The sequence below is a fragment of the Cryptomeria japonica genome, chromosome 8 (genome assembly GCF_030272615.1).
Source record: "Cryptomeria japonica chromosome 8, Sugi_1.0, whole genome shotgun sequence".
Taxonomy (NCBI): Eukaryota; Viridiplantae; Streptophyta; class Pinopsida; order Cupressales; family Cupressaceae; genus Cryptomeria; species Cryptomeria japonica.
In genome coordinates this window covers 636,821,855-636,840,008 of record NC_081412.1, presented here as the reverse complement: position 1 = coordinate 636,840,008, position 18,154 = coordinate 636,821,855, and the positions used below count along the sequence as shown (strand labels likewise).

Sequence of the window (18,154 nt, the reverse complement as noted above, 5' to 3'; positions counted from 1 at the left end):
TTAACACACCTTGAGTAGTGTACACAGCCTACTTGGTGGAGACTAGGTTGTAACCTCAAAGCATACAAGTTAAAAAAAGCCTCACCTTCTCAACATGGAGAACAGCTGTTGACACAGGACGATCTTTGCTTCCAAAGGTAAGCATGGATTCTTTGTTGTATACAGATGTAAGGGGTATGTCTTTTCCATTAGAACCCAATAATCCAACAGCCACTGGTATAAGCATAGGTTCTTTAACTGGTTGACCTGAAGTAGGAGGAATTTGTTGCCTGAAGATTTTGAAAAAAACTATATGCATATAAGTTGATTAAAGAGTATGTTTATCCAAGCAGCCATGCATAATGGACATTTTTACAATTCTCTATCAAATACTGCAGAACAGTCAATGAACATAAAAGAAATTTTGGAAGCTCTGCTTGCTGAGACATAAACATGTGAAATAGAATGGACGTTATGTATATTAACATGTAAATTTGATAATAAATAAGTTAAGAAATGAGAGAGACCATAACGATATGACAATAAGAGTTTTTTACTACTTTACAGGTCAGAAAATTCTATTATTTCTGTAATGTTCAATCAGCACTTTACACAATTAAGTTTGCTTAACTGTAATGCTCAATCAGTATTATTCATAATGAAGTTTGCATCAGATTTCATGATATCATTTCTATTATTGTTGATAGGATGTGTAAGGGTTTCATCATAAGCTTTGCTTGTAAAAGTCTTTGGATTAAAACTATCAAACCACTGTTAGACCTGAAAACACATAAATTTGCAATGAAATCCCTGTTGCACACCAACTGTTTGTCAAAGTGAAAACATGCAGAGTTGCAAAAATTTGGTACGAGGTTAAGGGAAATAGTACAATCATTCAGCTTTAGTGAAAAAATTGTAGAAAAAATCAAATGTTTACCAGATATAGGCAAATCTTCAAAAATAAGGGTTTCATTGCCCAAATTTTAGCATTGCTACCTTTCGATAATGAAATAACTTGCACAAAAAAAAATGCTGCTGATAACTGATAATAATAAGTCACTTCGAGGGGGCTAATTCCAATAGTATTCAATAAGGACAACATACACAATATGATGATAATAAACTAGCCACTACTTCCTATATACACTATAATTATACCATGCATTGCATTGAGGCCAACTGAACTACATATACAAGTATATAAATAATTATATAACTTAATTAAAGGTTATGCTGTCTACAAATCAGCTAACATTTTTCATGTAGACTATAGGTTAAGGGTACAGCAATTCATTATGCCTAATTGTTTAGACAACACTTACAAACAAGGATTCCCTTTGACATTCTTAGGCAGAAAACATAACATTACCAAACAACACAATATAATAAGATGCAATAAAAGATCCACAAAAGCCTATATGAATGCAAAAAAGCTAAGAAATATGCTAAACTCAAACCCATCCTATGCCATTTACGTACATGAACTTGAGTGTATATGTGTGAGCTTCAAAATCATATGATGATGCCACCTTTAAAACAGGAGTTCCAGCTTGTGAGTACCTGTCCCATGAGCATGAAATTGATAAGCATCTAGTATATCGCAATCTGTAGTACGGTAGTGGTATGAAGTTACAACTCTTTCAAATAAATCATGTAGCTCCTTACCATAACAAGAAATTAGAAAATTTTGCACCATTAGCATCACACATAGCAGCAAAGAAATCTTCACATGTTACTCCTTGCCCATCATGCCTTTGAAAATAAAGATCCATTCCCTGAAATAGACAATTGTTTTTTTAAGGTTTTGCATACAATATAGCAGTAGAGGAATATAATACAATTTGATGTAACCTAAGGTAGCTTGATAATAATATCTTACCAGAAACATGAAACAATAAAAGGAGCTTCTAAGGCTTCAAAGATAAGAAATGTTTTATAGAATCATGTAAGAAATAAATAATTTTTGGCATCCTCGGATAATGCTCCATTTTGTGGTACCATTTTTGTAGACCTATCCAGCACATCTTTGGCATATGTCATTATCATTTTGTCTCCCTGTTATTCATAGGAATCATATATTTTGATTAGATTAAGTTGTATTATAATGTCTTCATAGACTTGAGCTATGTTTTTAGGACTCGGACATTATTATGAGACATTTTTATTTATTTTAGATTGTTTATAGGCATGATTATCATGACTTGAAATTTTCATAATTGAACAAAATATGGGTTTTGAGGACGTGATATTTTGATGATTTGAGATATTTAATCTGAGTTGTGAACATTTGAAAGACTTGGAGATTCTTAAGAGACCTTTTTCTCACTTTACATACTTTATATTCAAAGATTATGATGACTTGATATTTTCATTATCAAGCAAATTTTGGATTTTGAAAACATGATGTTTTGATGATTTGAGCTATTTAATCTGACATTTGAACATTTGATTCTTTTCATGCTATGTTATATATGACCAATCCTATTGGTTTAAGTGCAATCATATGATTCACATGTAATGCCAAGTAGGTTTATGGGGAAGCATAGTTCCACAAGAGGGAAAAATTGTCAACATAATAGTGAGATGACTCTAGTGCCAAAGACATGTTATTTGCTACAAATTGCCCCAAGGTTCCCTAACCCTAATTCATTAGCCTACCGGAATCAACTGGATAGGCTATAGGTATAGCAACACAACTGGTTTGGAAGTGGACATTACATCTTTATCACATTTTGAAAATTGAAAAGAAAAAAGGGGAGTTTACCTTTTTAAGGAGTTTTGTTAGGCATATTTTGGTAAGAGTTTGGCAATGGGCCAATAGAATCAACTTCCATGAATTCAACCTGCTGATCCTATTCACTTTCTTTCTCCTTCCCCTTGTCTTTGTCTTGCTTAGCTTCTGTATCCTTCTCTATTTCTACCCATTTTTTTGCTCCAATGTCTTTTGGTGTGCCATACCCACAAGTTTTTCTTGGGCCTTACCTTTTCTCTGGGGGTGCCTCTTGTAATGTCCCTCACCTATTCTGATATGAAATTTCAGTCTATCCCCTTTGGGATTTCATCAAACACTTGTCTTACAAGTGCTTACCTTGTTGTTCTCAGTTCAGCTTGTTATAGGGACATTGATTACTAGAAGCTTAATGAAAACATTTAAAAATAATCCGAAAATAAGAGTAGACAGCAACTAGCACAACTGGAGCTCATAAACAAAATTGACTATGGTCTGTCATTTAGTCAAATATATGGCACACAGCCTCAGAATTCAGTCATGTAAGTGTAGCCCTATAAGCCTTAATCCTCATTCATACAATAGCTCAATAATTCATTACAAACTCAAGAACACATGGACTGATAATTATTCTAATTCGCAGATTTTCTGAGGACAAGTATCATTCCAATGACTCGTGCAAACATCTGAAAATTACAATGAAATGATGCCTCAAGGTAGACGGTAAAGATGCAAGCAAAATACACCCAAAGAAGACTCCAATGTGCAAGATCAGGCTAGGTCTTGTGCCGCCCCAGCTGCTGCTGATAGAGGCTCTGAGAACTAAGTTAATCTGCGCACCAAGTGTCCAAGGCCATTCCAAAACAGTCGGTTTTCTCTCCAATGAAGGCGCCTTGCTTCAACTAGGATTTCTCAAGGCCGAACCAAGCATATCTAACCCAAATCGAGGGTCTAAATGCCACAGACCTGTCTGATCGGATTCTTGATTACAACCGCAAACTGTCACCAAAATAAGATACAAAATGGCAAGGAGGAGTTGCCTAAGCCTCCTATTGGCATCGCTGTCCTTCAATGCCAAGATCGATACATGAGGAATGGTGTGTGGGAAAAATCGTGGGAGGTATGGACTGCTGCAGTCTGATCACCAGCATGTACTCAGTGCGATTTGCCTTCAAAATATACCCAGCAGCATCACCCTTTTCCCTTAGTCAAGTTTACTGACTTCGAACACAAAAAGGCATGCATCTATGATGTCACATGAGCATAATTGAGAAAGATACAGTCTGCAATCATTCTGTCAACCAGCAGCAATAAAGTTCGATGCATTCCAAGGAAAACGGACCTGGGATAATTCGGCTTCTCCAATAAATAAAATGGACACCGAAACCTTCAATAAATCATCTCCAGAATTATCGCCTTAACCCCCAATGAATTATGGAACCATTTGAAGTCAACATCGATGCATGTGTTGGCAGGAATGAGTCAAATCGTGGTAACCTTGGGTCTGCAACTGAGATAATGATCAGTCCTTATGTCACCGATCTACCTCCACAAATCATAAAGGATATCGCCTAGGTGCCCAGATAATATTGCTGTCTTCTAACTATCAATATAATGCTTTCACCATTAACTATAAACCAAACCATAAAGATCTGAAAATATGAAGCAATCCACCTTCAATCTGATCTGAAACTTCAATGAGCTCAAGTGAGATGACTGAGATGTCACCTCCTCTTTGCAACCCTTCGAGAGATCTTTCACCCTCTCAGTTATGCTTGCCAATGGGAGTTTTCGTTCCCAAAGACCCTTAGTCTGTAGACACCAACTTGGTTCTACAAAACCAATTCAATCAACAATTCATAATCCAAGTTTGCTTTCCTTCTCTTTACCCTCTTCTATTTAACCTTTTCCATAACCCATCATGAGACACCTTCTCGAAGGGGGTAGGTAAACTTTATTTATTTCTATTAAGTGACTATTAATTATTATTTTATTTTTATACTTTAGTCACTTCTAATTAAATTAATTAAATATAAAGTCACTTTTTAATAAATAATTTATTTTAACGACTTTATAAGAAATTAATTAAAATTTATTTCTCCTTATAACGCCTATTAGCCTAAAGGCTAAAATTGGGGACATTACACCTCTCCATCCCCACTCCCTCCAAGTGCAACGATTTGTTGTGTGGGAGTTGGCATTGTGTGTAATGTCCCCAACTTGGTTCAAGACAGTTGTAACCGTAATTAATTGATTTCCAATATACTTAACTACATTGATTAAGAGACAAAACTATCTTAACACGAATCCAACCTAGGATGTTCTACCTTTTCTTTAATCCATCAAGTACTAGCTATCTCACCATTCTAAATGATTAATCCTATTTTTGCTTTATAAATCATTTACGCATTTTTAATTAATAAATACTCATTGTTATCAATCAATTAATAAATACTTTGTTTTTGGTGATTTAATAAATATTTATTAATCTACTAATAATGACTTTTGATTATATTAATATTAACTATAATTATTATATTAATATTTATTATTATCAATATCTATATTTACAATATTTATATTATTCCTTATTCTGATATATATATATATATATAACTTATTATATAGATTATTAACACCACCATTGCCTAAAAAACATTAGTTATTATAATTTTGTTGTAAGAGCAGACAAACCTGACAGGTGTTAGATCTGGTCTGCCACAATAAGGAAATTAAATGACTATCATACGTATTGTAGTCTACATAAATATTATTATTAAATTCTGCATAATATCATTATCAAACTTCATATATCCAGCGTACGTATTAAGCACATCTTTTCCCAATTAAACCAATCTGTTAGTGTTAACGAAATACAATTGAATCACTTCAGAGCAATTCCTATTACTTAACACTATGATTAATTAGTCCTCGATCCTAAGCATTTATACCTATTAAATCTGATAACAATTTGACTGTATCTTATAATTCTGATAGCAGTTTTACCTTTTAAATCTTGATACGATTATTATGTCTACCTATGCTAAATTATGCCAGATATAACCTAGGGACGGCGTGGCCCGTATTTGATATTACATACATGTGTGAATTGCCTGCTGATTTAGACCCCACTCTCTTCTATACTTCTTCACACTACATACGTGATTGTTTTCACACACATCATTCATATATTCTCTCCGTTCCCTCCCCTTTTTTACATTCAAATTTTCAATATATATATTTTATCATGCTTTTTATGAAGGGATGTAACCCTTAAGTTAGATGATAACCTTTTATAAAAGATCGTAATTTTTACAATGAATAGTCACTTTACTTGGTTATTGTTTAACATAAACAAGTAACAAATTAAATGCACCCTTTCGTGACTTTTTAAAATGAAGAGTCACTTTACTTGGTTACTGTTTAACATAAACAAGTAACTACAACAAATTAAATGCACCCCCCTTTATTTAACTGTTTAACATATCAATCATATAATTTTTAGCGCACCCCTTACATATACGATTACCTTCTCTCTGGTGTTTGATTCTTTATTTGAATAATATCTGAACCTTGAACAAGTCGAAGCCTTATATAATTACCATATGCCGCATCAGAATCGAAGCTTTCTGCATTGAAATAACTTATCAACTCTGATTATAATCATTGTGTTCTCTATGTTTGTTCTGTCTGAATCAATTAGTATCAATATTAGATATCATTATTGGTTTTGCCTGAATCTTAATAACAGTTCTGTTTTGTTCTGGTCGATGGATATCATTCACTCCTAACGTAGCTCTATTCTATGCCAATATGATTCCTTAGCATTACTCGATATTCAAAATGGTCTCCTCTTAAGCTGTAAAATATACCTTCATCAAGATGTGTCTGTATTCTGTACTCGGGAATATCTGAGTCTATAATATACTGTAGGCTGATTGTTTATAATCAATTTATAATAATATTATGTTAATTTAAGATTATTAATAAATATGTTAATTTAAGATTATTAATAAATTATGTTTTATTTAAGTAATAGATAATCGTAAATAACAAATTAATAAATAATAATATTAATATTATTTTTATATCAATGAATGATTAATATTGCTATTAATATTATTAACATCAATTATTAATTATATAATAAATGATAATTTATTATTATGATGAAGAATCACAAAATCTATTATTAATTACATCACCAGGATGTGGGTTTATGACAACCCTCTTACTTTAGAGGAAAATCGTGAAGTCATATAAATGAGACGATTTTCCAATCTTATTCAATGTTAATTAATAAATGTTTTAATTATCGTATTTAGCTAATCACAATAATGAATAATCCAATGTCAAAAGAGGGGTTATGACATTGTGCTAGATTAGGAAGTCCCTATTTGACTAGGATTAGTTTGATCTCCAATGTTTTGCCCTCCTTTAGTATAGACCTTGGAAGATTTTGTTTTCTTTTTAGCCAACCAAATTTGATTTCTTTTCAATACAACAATAGTCTTGGAGCTAAGATCTTTATGTTCCTTAAGACTCTGGTCTATTAGAACAATAGGTTGCATTTGAATGTAGGAAGTGTAAGTGGGATCAATCTAAATAGACTCATCATCCTCAACACAATCAATCTCCCATTCTAGCTTCAATGTTACAATTTGTCTCTAAGACACTCTCATCCTTCTTACTCTAATTTCATGATCATCTCAGCAATCTGCCTAGTAGTTTTCCATATGTGGGATATTATGGAATTCAGGGCCAAGTTGCAAATTATTCGTTACAAAGTCCTTACTATCAAAGGGAAATCGCATATCATAGGTGGAAGTAGTATAATTAACAATGCCTCTCTCAATGTTTGGAGTATCCGATTGGGATTTGCATAAGATAGTATCCAAGTCCTATTGAGAATTGGATTCCTTATTTCTTACTCTCTGTGCATCTCTTATTAACCTCTGAAACCAATATGCAAACTTCAATTAGAATAAACTTGTCCTTTGCATACTTAGGCAGCTTATGGGGCAGTCCATCATAACCTCCTCTTTGATGTAAGTGGATCTCTAAAAAAGGATAAATTGACTCCCAAAACTTGTTCACCAGTTGGATGGCCTTGAAAGAGTTCCTTTGGACCAATCTCCCCGAAACGATCTAACCAATCTCATTGTGAACACATCATTTACTCTTTTGAACTTATGGTACCTTCTTTCCAATTGTAGGTCATGGTGGTAATTGTATATTTAAATTTGGTCATCATAAACTTCAATAGGACGAAGTTCTGGCCATGGTTTGGTGCATGCTAGAGCATAAAATAGATAGGAAGATGTATAGAAAAGCTAATTGAAAGCAAAGTTTCAAATTATATAATGCAGTCTGTCACTAATTAAAGTGGCCTGTTGTGACCTAATCACACATCACCCCATTTCAAATGGGGACCCCCTACTTTTTAGGCCCTCTTGATCTTTTGGTTTTGGTTTGTCGGGTCTTATTGTAGCAGTCTCTTCAGTCTCCCTGGTGTGCAAGTGTTTGGGGTCAATTTGATCAAGTTTGCAAGTCATTTGAGTTAATTTGGCTAAGTCTAAAGCTTGTCTTGTCATTTTTAGGGTTTCACCCTTCAAATTTGGATTTGAGCCTTTTTGTGAGATTTTTCCAAGATCAAGAGCTCAATGAAATGTACAAAATAGAGAGACAAAATATAGGACAATAATAAATTGTATTCTCATCAATAGATAGATGATCAAAAGATCAATAGTTGTTCATACAATGAATATGAGGTTGCATATATAGGCAAGGCAATATAGATATGTGAGCACACAAGCATGACATGTGGCTCAATAAGAAACAAGGGTAGGTAGGAAATAGGTGTGGTAGGTAGGAGAATCAATAAAATATTCCACATTAGGTGAATCACCCACCGAAGGTGGAATTATCACTCCACAATAAGTGGATATGATAGAGTAGTAACAAGATCAACACCATAAAAGGTGGAAATTCTCCTACACACTATCCCAATGTGGCACAAACACCCAAGTGTCTCATACCCAAACTACTATGAACTGCATTTCCTAATTAAACTTAAGTAAGGTGTAATAATATCCATGATAAATAATTATTTACACCAACACCTTTCCTTTAGGGTTTTGGAAAAAATAAACATTACATCGAAATCAAAACCCTCCAAGGAATCCGCTAGTGAAATTTGAGCAAATTCTAAGCAACTTACTATTTTTAAAAATTTCCTATTTTTTAGAAATTTCATTGCCTTCCAGATTGTCTTCATTTCACCAAAATCAAACTTACTACTTTTAGTAGTTTCTATTTTTAGTAAGTATTTTCCTAACCTGCTTCACAGACAAAGGTGCTGACATTGAAGACTGAACATTCCTGAACATTTCTGAATTTGGAAAGTTTGAAAAAGCAGGCTAATTGATCAACAAATGGCTAGGTATGGATTCCCATTACAAAAGTGGAAAGCATTGAAAATCCTCCAAGTCCGGTGAAGAAATCCACTTCAGCTCCAAATATAGCATCCTAATCCGGAAGTGGGCAAAAATGGCTAAGTCTAGGTAGATAACCAAGCGATGTTTCTTCACCCATCAAAGTCCCATTCCAAGAAGTAGTTGTCCTCATTTTTTGTTTTACAAAAAGGAAGGACCATTACATAAAATATTTGTCAAAAAATGAAAATTTTACTCTACGACACACTTCCCGAGGCAGAATTTTGCTTCGCCCTTGGACTGGCTTAATCCTCAGTCCATCCTCGAACCACGTTTCAAATTTCATCGCATTTTAGGTTCGTTTTCTATGTCTTTTCTTCAATTTCGGGTATTTTCTCCTTGATCGCAGGTGGGAAATTTTCCTTGAATTGCAAGTTTTAATGATTTCTTTTGTGTTAGTCTTTGTAGGGAAATTTTTAGGTAATTACAAGTGCACTTTATTGAAAAAAACAACTTGTAACTTACTTTTTATTTCCCCCTTGATGCTTTTTGGCTTTTTAAGTCATAATAGGGATCTTTTGGTTAAGTTACAAGTTAATTTTAAATTTCATATTTAAAAAGTCACTTGTAATTCTTTTGTAAAGTTCCTATTTTAGTGTTTTTACTTGTAATGGGGATTTTATTCCCCTATTACATGTTTTAAGTTATTAAAACTTGTTGAAGGGATTTTATTTTCCCCTTTACAAGTTATTATAACTTGTATATCTCTCTCAAAAACCCCATTTCGCTTGGAATGGAGAAAAGTGACATTTTAAAACTTGCAATTGAGTATTAAAAACCCAATTTGCTCCATAAAGAGAAAATGAAGGCATTTAAACTTGCTATTGAGTCTCAAAAACTTGATTTTGCCTTGTGAAGAGAAAAGTGAAATTTTAAACATGTAATATGAACTTTAAAACCCAATTTTCACTATTACATGTAAAATCGAACTTGTTCTTTACTCTCAAAAACTTGACCAGCCAAGGAAGGCGATTTTGTTGGAGATTCCAAGCAAATTTTGTGGAGATTTTTTGGGAAGAAGAGGCGTTTTGGATTCTTGCCTATTTCCATGCATTTTCAAACTCATATCATGCCATTTGGAGGTCATGATTGCTAATAAAATGGTGTAGAGCAGCAAACACGTGATCCAAGCCACGTTTTGGTGGATCCAAGTGCCACGAATCTCTTCTTCCCTAAGTCGTTTTGGCTTCCTTCACCTAGGCGTTGAGAATAGAGGAAGATTTGACTGGTTCTTGTGCCATTTTACTTGCATCTTGTGCCACGTTTTTGCTGCTGAAGACGTTTTTCAAAAACATGGCTAGGGTTTCCAAGTTTGTTTATTGCTTACTTAAGGGAATGTTTTCTCTTTCAAAGATTGTTTCATCCTTGAAGAAGCATTCTGGATTGAAGCAAGGTATGATTTCTTTTTTTCTTGTTTCATTTTCTTGTGTTTTTGTTTTTCCATTCTAGTTTTAAATTTGTGTATATATTGATTTTGCCCCAAAAATTGGTTTTGTGAGAGAGATTTTCCCCTTTACAAAGCAATTTGTGAATTGCATTGTTCTTCCCCATTTTCTCTCTTTACTTGTATTTGGGATTTTAAATCCCGATTACAAGTTGGATGAAAATAATTGATCTTCCCTTATGGTTATAAGAATTTAACCATCTTTTGTTGAAATTCCAAGTTGCAAAGATGAAAAACATTTATCCTTCCAAAATCGGGTTTTTAGAACCGGATTGCATGTTGAAGATTCTTCCCATTTTCTTGAAAATGACATTCCCAAGATCTTCCCATTTTTATCCATCCATATTGCCTATATCAGTACTTTCCGTTCATGTCATTTCCCACAAGTCTAATTCTCATTTTTCATTCATTTCTCCATTTTTTGTTTTACAAGTATAGTTGCATTCGGGTTTTAAAAATCCGATTGCATGTTCATTCTTCCCCACTTGTATACTTGTAAAATTTTCCACAAGATCCGAAATTGGTCAAAGTCAAATTTCCAGCATTCCCATTTATTTCCCATCTTTCTCTCACAAAGTTATGAAGTGCAAGGGCTGGAGTTCTTCCCAATTGGAGAAGGAAAAATGTTAGTTGCAGCTGATTATGATGTTGCCTTAACACTTTTAAGTCTTCATCGCTGCATATCAGGTTATCCTCCAATGTCAGATTTGCCATCATCTTCCCTTTCGAAAAAGATGAAGTATAAATATAAGTACCAGAATGAAGGTTCACCTTCGCAAGTTTCCTCTCCTTTGGATCGCATCAAGGACACGGAGATAGGGCATGTTGACATGTCAGAATTCATTAAGAGAGTGGAGGATCCACAGGATAGCAATATGCAGCGGTTGTTGGACAGCCACATCCATCATGCATCTTCTTTTCCAATGGCTGTTCTAGAACTTGAATTTGTTCTTGCTTGCGCCCATCACTTTGATAAGGAGATGAGAACCATTAGAAATAATGATGGTGAGGTGATAATCCGTTTTGATGCGGATACAATTGAGAAAGTCTTCAGAATACCATTAGCACCTGTTTATATGGAAATTTCAAAGGATAGTGCAGCTGAGTACTATGTCAAGAGGGAAAAGGACTACAAATGTCATATTCATAGGTGGATTCATGAGCCACGAGCCGCCTTCACGAGATGGGCTAAGTTGTACCATTGTGACTTTAAGTGGGAAATTGGAGATATCATTACTCTCCTCAGTAGGATGATGGGTCTTGAACACTCTAATGTTTTTGAGCCCTAGATGTATCAGTTTATCATGTTCATGAGACAGTCCCATCATATATCATGGGGAGAGATTATCAGTGATGCTTTGTGCGAGCAACTTGCAGCAGTCCCTACTACCCTGACTTTCTACATGAATTCATACTTAGTATATTTGACAGCATCACTCAGACATTTCCCTGGTCTTTCTACCGAGGGTGATCGCTCGCTCATACCTGTGTGGGAATATTATGATCAACTGCCTTTGAGACCCAGTAGATTACATTTCAGAAGAGTTCAAGATGCATTTTTTGGTTACTTTATGTGCCAGTTTGACAAAACTCTAAAGAACAAAAGGGTGTCAGATGAAGCATGGGAAAGAGTGAATGAGTATGGGTGCTTGTTTCTTCAATTCTCGACCTTATATGAGAGTCGGATGCTATAGTGGGCAGCCATACATGCTTCCTAGATACCTGTTGTGACCTTTTTCACACATCGCCCCATCGCAAATGGGGACCCTCTCCTTTTCCTGCTTTCTAGGGTTTTTTTTAGTGCCTGTGGCCTTCCGCTTCAAGTTCTGCTCGTTTCTGTCAAGTTTTGAACGATTTGAGTAATAAGGATTGAAAGTTAGTTTTTGCAAACCAAGTGATAACAAAGTCCAGATACCGTCAAAATGCTTAGAAAGGCCAAAGGACGAAGATCGCAATTGATTTGGATGAATTTGAACAACTTTCTATTTTTAGAAAGTTCATTTTTTTGCTTTTTCCTATTTTTTAGGAAGTTTCGTTTTTGGCATTTTTAGCCCAATCCCTGGTATGGCTATTTTTAGAAAGTTTTCCTTTTTTTAGGGATGCCTGCTTTTTGCTTTTTCGGAGTGGGGACCTAGGGTTTGCACTGATACCAGTAACATGCTTCGATCGCGATCAAATTTTTTTAAGTTTTGACCTAAAAAGCTAAGTTCCTACATTTTACGGGCCAGGTTGCTTCAGATGGTTGGCCTGAGTATGGACTTCAAATTTCAAGTTAATCTAGTTAAAATTGAAGTTGTGGAATTTTGAAATTTTCCAAATATTTTTCTAATTTTGGCTAATGATTGATGTTGAATGTTATGGCAGGTGGTGAAAGGTCCACCCAAGGTGCTGACGATGGAGATGTCTTCAAACTCCGCCCTATGCAAGAGGTGGTCTTCCAAAACTCCGCCCTATGCTTGAGACCTTCAAAACTCCGCCTTGGTGATGCCTCAAAACTCCGCCCAAACATGATGATGGAGGTAGTATGAAAGTCCGCCCATGAGGGAGGTAGCCTAAAACTCTGCCCAAGCAAGTTGAGGCCTACCAAAAGTCCGCTGTGGGAGTGGTCTCAAAGTCCGCCCAAGTTGTGAACTTTCCAAAGTCCGCCCTGTGGAGAGGGATGAAAACTCCGTCCTGTGGAGAGAGCTAGAAAGTCCGCCATGGAGATGAATTGATGTGTAGAAAAGTCCGCCCTCCTTGTGAAGTCTTCAAAGTCCGCCTTGGAGGAAGAAGAAAAGTCTGCCATCCTTGGTGAAGCAAAAGTCCGTCCTCCAAGCAACAAGAAGGTGCTTCAAAAGTCCGCCTAAGTCAAAGATTAAACCAATACTTGCTAAAGAATTGAGAATAAGGAATATTCTTTGGTGATGTCATCCAAATCTTCATGGAATTTGAACTGAATCCTGATTTAGAAAGTTTTGAAAAAAGAGATACTCGAAGATCAAGTTCGAAAATGAGCTGGGAAATTAAAATAGAAACTTGAGTTTGTGAGAAATTTGAACCATGAATCAAAATTAGAAAGAGGATATTTGCAGATTGAGGCAATTTTGGACTGAGTTCCAAATTAGAAAGTTTCTAGGAATATATTTGAAAGATCAAGTTCGAATATATAGACTAAAATCAATTTAGAAACTTGCACAAGAATAAGATTTTCGAATTTGAAGAGATGATAGTGTGTTGTGCCTTGCACATGCCCCTTGTCGCCGACAGGGTCCCCTTTCCTTTTTTGGGCCTTTTCGTCTTCGCCCTGTTGAGTTTCGCGCAGAGTGTCTCACGTCCTTTTGAGTGAGCCCGCGATCAGTCCGTAAGATGATGATGTTGAATGGAGGAGCCTGTGAATCCATGAGGTCAGTTGATCCCTCAGGCACGAATTCCAAGAGATTGTCTAAACTTGTAGAATCGCCTTAGATAGGCATGGGATGATAGGGACTGGCAAAATCCGCCAAGTAAAGGATAAAGCATCTGAAAGTCGCAATGAGGACCCAAAAGACGCCGATTTTCGCATAAGGATATAAGAGAGATAAGAGGGTGCAGAGGTGTAAATTTTCAAAAAAAACCTCCTTCGTATCCTGAAATTTGCACTAAATGAGAGAGATTGCATGATGTTTTTAGAAGTTTGCAAGATTTGTATGAATGGCGATTTTGGCCAGCTAAAAGGTAAAAAGGGGGTGAAAGCCTTAAAGTGCCCCAAGTGCCAAAATTGACAAAACCCACCCAAGTGCCGAAACTCACACTTTTTAGTGAAAACGCAGCAAAAGGTCCGAAATTTTCAAAATTGCCAAAAGGTCCGAAATTTTCAAAATTGCCTAAAGGTCCGAAATTTTCAAAATTCTTAAAAGGTCCAAAATTGGCAGAATGACTGAAAAGTCCGAAGTTTGCAAAGTTAGTGAAAAGAGTGAAGTTTTCAAAAGCATTGAAAAGTCCGCAATTTGCAAAACGCCTAAAGGTCCGAAATTGGCAAAACGTTCAAAAGGTCCGAAGTTGGCAAAGCACTTGAAAACTCCGAAGTTGACAAAGTGTCATCAAATGCCGAAAATCGAGATCCAAGCGATAGGTAAAGATTTCGAAAGGTTTGAAAAATACTTCAAAGTGCCGAAAAGCGCTATTTGGAGGAGAAATGTGAAAAGGTTAAAGTTGGCAAAATGCCTCAAAAGGCCGAAATTCGGACTTTTAAGTGAAAATGTGAAAAGGTAAAAGTTGGCAAAATGCCTCAAAAGTCCGAAAATCGCATTATGGAGGAAGATTGAAAGAAATAAAAAGTTTGAAATAGCAATCCAAATGACGAAATTCGCACAATAAGGGTAAAAGTGTGAAAAGAATAAATTTTGCAAAGCACCCTAAAAATGCCGAAAAGGGTGAATACTGCGAAATGTTTTTTTTGACAAACTCCAACCAAATGCCGAAATCGCATTATGAGGTAAAAGTGCGCAAGAGTTTAAAAGGTTTCCAAGAGCCTCCAAACCCTGAAATCGCGCCATGCAGGTGAAGTCGCAAGGTTACATAGCTTGCAGAAAGCCCCCAATCCCCGAAGTTCGGCATCCATAGGAGGATCGCAGAGTTTTAAAAGACCTTGCAATCACTTTCAATCCGCCGAAGTTCGCGTGAAGCGAAAATCGCGAAATGTAAAATCTTGCGGAAATGCCATAGATCCCATTTTTAACGCCATAGGGAAAAACGCAGAGGTAGAGTTTTCAAAAACATAGCTAAAACCCCCACTTTGAACACAGGAGGTAAATCGCCAATTCCAGCCCAGGTAAAAATCACTAAGTTCTAAATTTCTAAAACCACACTTCTCTCTCCAAAATTTAGGCACAAAAATCTAGAATAGGGAGTTAACCATAAAAAAATCGAAATTGCAGAATTCTCCCATTCAAATTTGCAAGTTGTGTGGATTCGCACCATTCATTTTCTCCAGGTAAGTGTGCTTCACCTCTCTTAAAATCATTTGAAATATTTGCAAAATTGGATAGACGTATGTGCAAAATTAATTTAAACTGATTAAATCTGAAATCGCATCTTTTTCCATTGATAAGGCATCATGCAAAGCAATTGAAATCAGAATTTACTCCTAAGAATCAGCTAGAAAATGCATTTTCAGACTTAGGAAAATTTCTCAAGCATCGTCCATTTTGAAATTCAATCCTAAAACACCCGAGTATAAATCCACAATCGAAAAGCTTCATAAATATTCGTGTTTAAATCAATTAAGCTTTTAGCTAAAATTGTCATGCCGTCCTTTGAATTCGGTTTTCAAATTGATCCTTGTATGCTGGCATATTCTTTATCTAACCCACTTTACTTCCTTTATAAATTGCCTCGTAATCCACGTCCAACTGTGTAAGACAAATGCCTAAATCGGTGGTAGAATCATCAAAGACACCTGCTGCAGCCGAGACATCGGAAGCATCCAAATCAGATATCCCTCATAGAGTCGAAAGGATGAAGTATCAGTATCAAAGAGGGGGACTGAGGGAGTCAAAAGTTCAGAGTGTTTGGGACAATGTCGGTGATACTGACTTGGGCCATATTGATATCCAAGATTTCAGAAACCAAGTCTTCTCCCCTAACGCCTATGGCAGGCCTAGGCAGATGATGGAAAGTGGCATCACCCAAGCGGCAGGATTTCCCCCGGTAGTGCAAAACTATGAGTTAGTAGTAGAGGTTGCCCGACATTACCAGCCAGGTTCTAGATTGGTGCTCCTCGAGGACATGGTCCTCGCTAACTTCACTCCTGAAGCCATTGGCGATGCATTTGATAATCCCTTCCCAAACAACCCCACAGCCATGACTATAGATGAAGCGCAGGGGGCGTATGATATGAATCCCGCCAGATGTAGAACACTGATAAATGAAGAGTGGTACAAGGAGAGAAGACCTCCAAGTGTCAGGATTGGGAAAAAGACCCCTAGAAGCGACTTTCACAACGAGCATGGGGACATGGTCACATTGCTCAGCATGATTATGGGACTTCCCCAATCCAATTACTTTGAAGAATGGATGTTTTACTTCACAAAGTAGGTCTTCGCTGGGAAATCCAAGTTTGACTAGGCCCAGATCATAAGTGACAACATCCTCACTCAGCTGATTGAACTTGAGACCAAGAAGTACTTCACTATGACCTCCTATTTGGTCTACATGTTCGCCAGGAACTAGCCATTGCCAGGTTTGATAATGAAAGGTGAAATTGGGAATGGACCTGATCAGGTAAAAGTATATGATTGTTGCCCACAGCTACACTATCAGGATATAGCTCAAAGAGAAAAGAACAGCCTGGCCTATGCAGTTGGTCAATATGAGTGTGTCAATGATGCCTTCACAATGCGCCTGGTTAGGCTGATGCAGGGAGGATTACACATAAGGCTCTCAGAGCAAGCTACTATCCTAGTGCAGAGGTATGGGGCCTAGTTCATCTAGTTCCCAATGTTCTCCTATATCTGGATAGCTGGCTTTGAGGGTGCCCCTCTTCGACTTCCACAGTACCCAACTGACAAGATAGTTCTTATGGAGGTCGCAAGGCAGTCACGTCTAGCGGGCAGCTTGCTCAAGGACAAGAAGCAATTTGGATTCACATTCCCCATGATTATAGGCAACCAGGATGTCCATCTAAAGAGCCCATCCCAGGCGGAGGAATCCTTTGCAGAGCTGGCCTCCTATGGCCTACAGGAGCATTTTCTAAGGAAATACTTTGACCATGACAATCTGACAAAGAGGGCCTATGGTAGGTGATATAGAGAAAAAGAATCAGTTGAAGATTATTGGAAGAACTGCTCTGATGACTATGAGGTCCGAAGGCGCGAATATTCAAGGCTAAGTGTGTAGCAAATGCAACTCTATGAATACCGCCGGGTCCCAAATCAACTCAGATTCAAGAAATTGCCTGCAAGCCCGGGAATTTGAGGCAGTAAGGCATCTTTTGCCAGACATCGATTGGTCACAAGACCCGATCACTGATTTTGAGGCGGTTATGGCAGCCCCAGGAAGATATACTGACCAATGGTTGCACCAGCAGATTGAGCGACTGATACATGAGGGAGTCCAGTTCACTTACCACTTGATGGGTAACCTTGATTCTTAGTCCTTTGAAGATGAGGGAACTTCCAGTGCACCTAGGGAAGAGATTGAAAAGCCTGAGAAAAGGAAGAAGGCTAAGGCCAGCAGAGGAACTCGAACATCCAAAAGAACAAGAAGGGAAAAGATCCCTATTAGGAAACCAGAGGTCACTTCATCGTCAAAGTATGGTTAATGGAAGTTCTTGTCTTCTCCAGAATTTAGTATGTTCTAGCTTGGTCTTTGTTTGGCTCAGATTGGACTTCGTTTGGGCTCAATTTCATATGCTTACTATTTATAGTAAGTCAAGAGACGATCAAGAGGGACCCTTTCTAATTTTAGTAAGTCAATGGGTTGGACACAAGATAAAATGGTCAACTCCCCAGTGCAGACAAAATGAAGAAATGGTGATTAATCATGGAGTTA

The 18,154-nt window shown here is 36.7% G+C and overlaps 1 protein-coding gene across 2 annotated transcripts in view; it reads right to left on the bottom strand.

Moving 5' to 3' along the window:
* The window catches only part of LOC131036892 (puromycin-sensitive aminopeptidase), a 272,323-nt gene that overhangs the window by 47,478 nt on the left and 206,691 nt on the right, over window positions 1–18,154 (bottom strand). For both annotated transcript variants that reach the window (XM_057968905.2, XM_057968906.2), the window contains 3 exons: window positions 1,645–1,754; window positions 1,459–1,539; window positions 86–269 (listed from right to left, as the gene is read on the bottom strand). In XM_057968905.2, coding sequence (XP_057824888.2) covers window positions 86–269; window positions 1,459–1,539; window positions 1,645–1,754 — 375 coding nt within the window. The remainder of the gene's footprint in view (window positions 1–85; window positions 270–1,458; window positions 1,540–1,644; window positions 1,755–18,154) is intronic.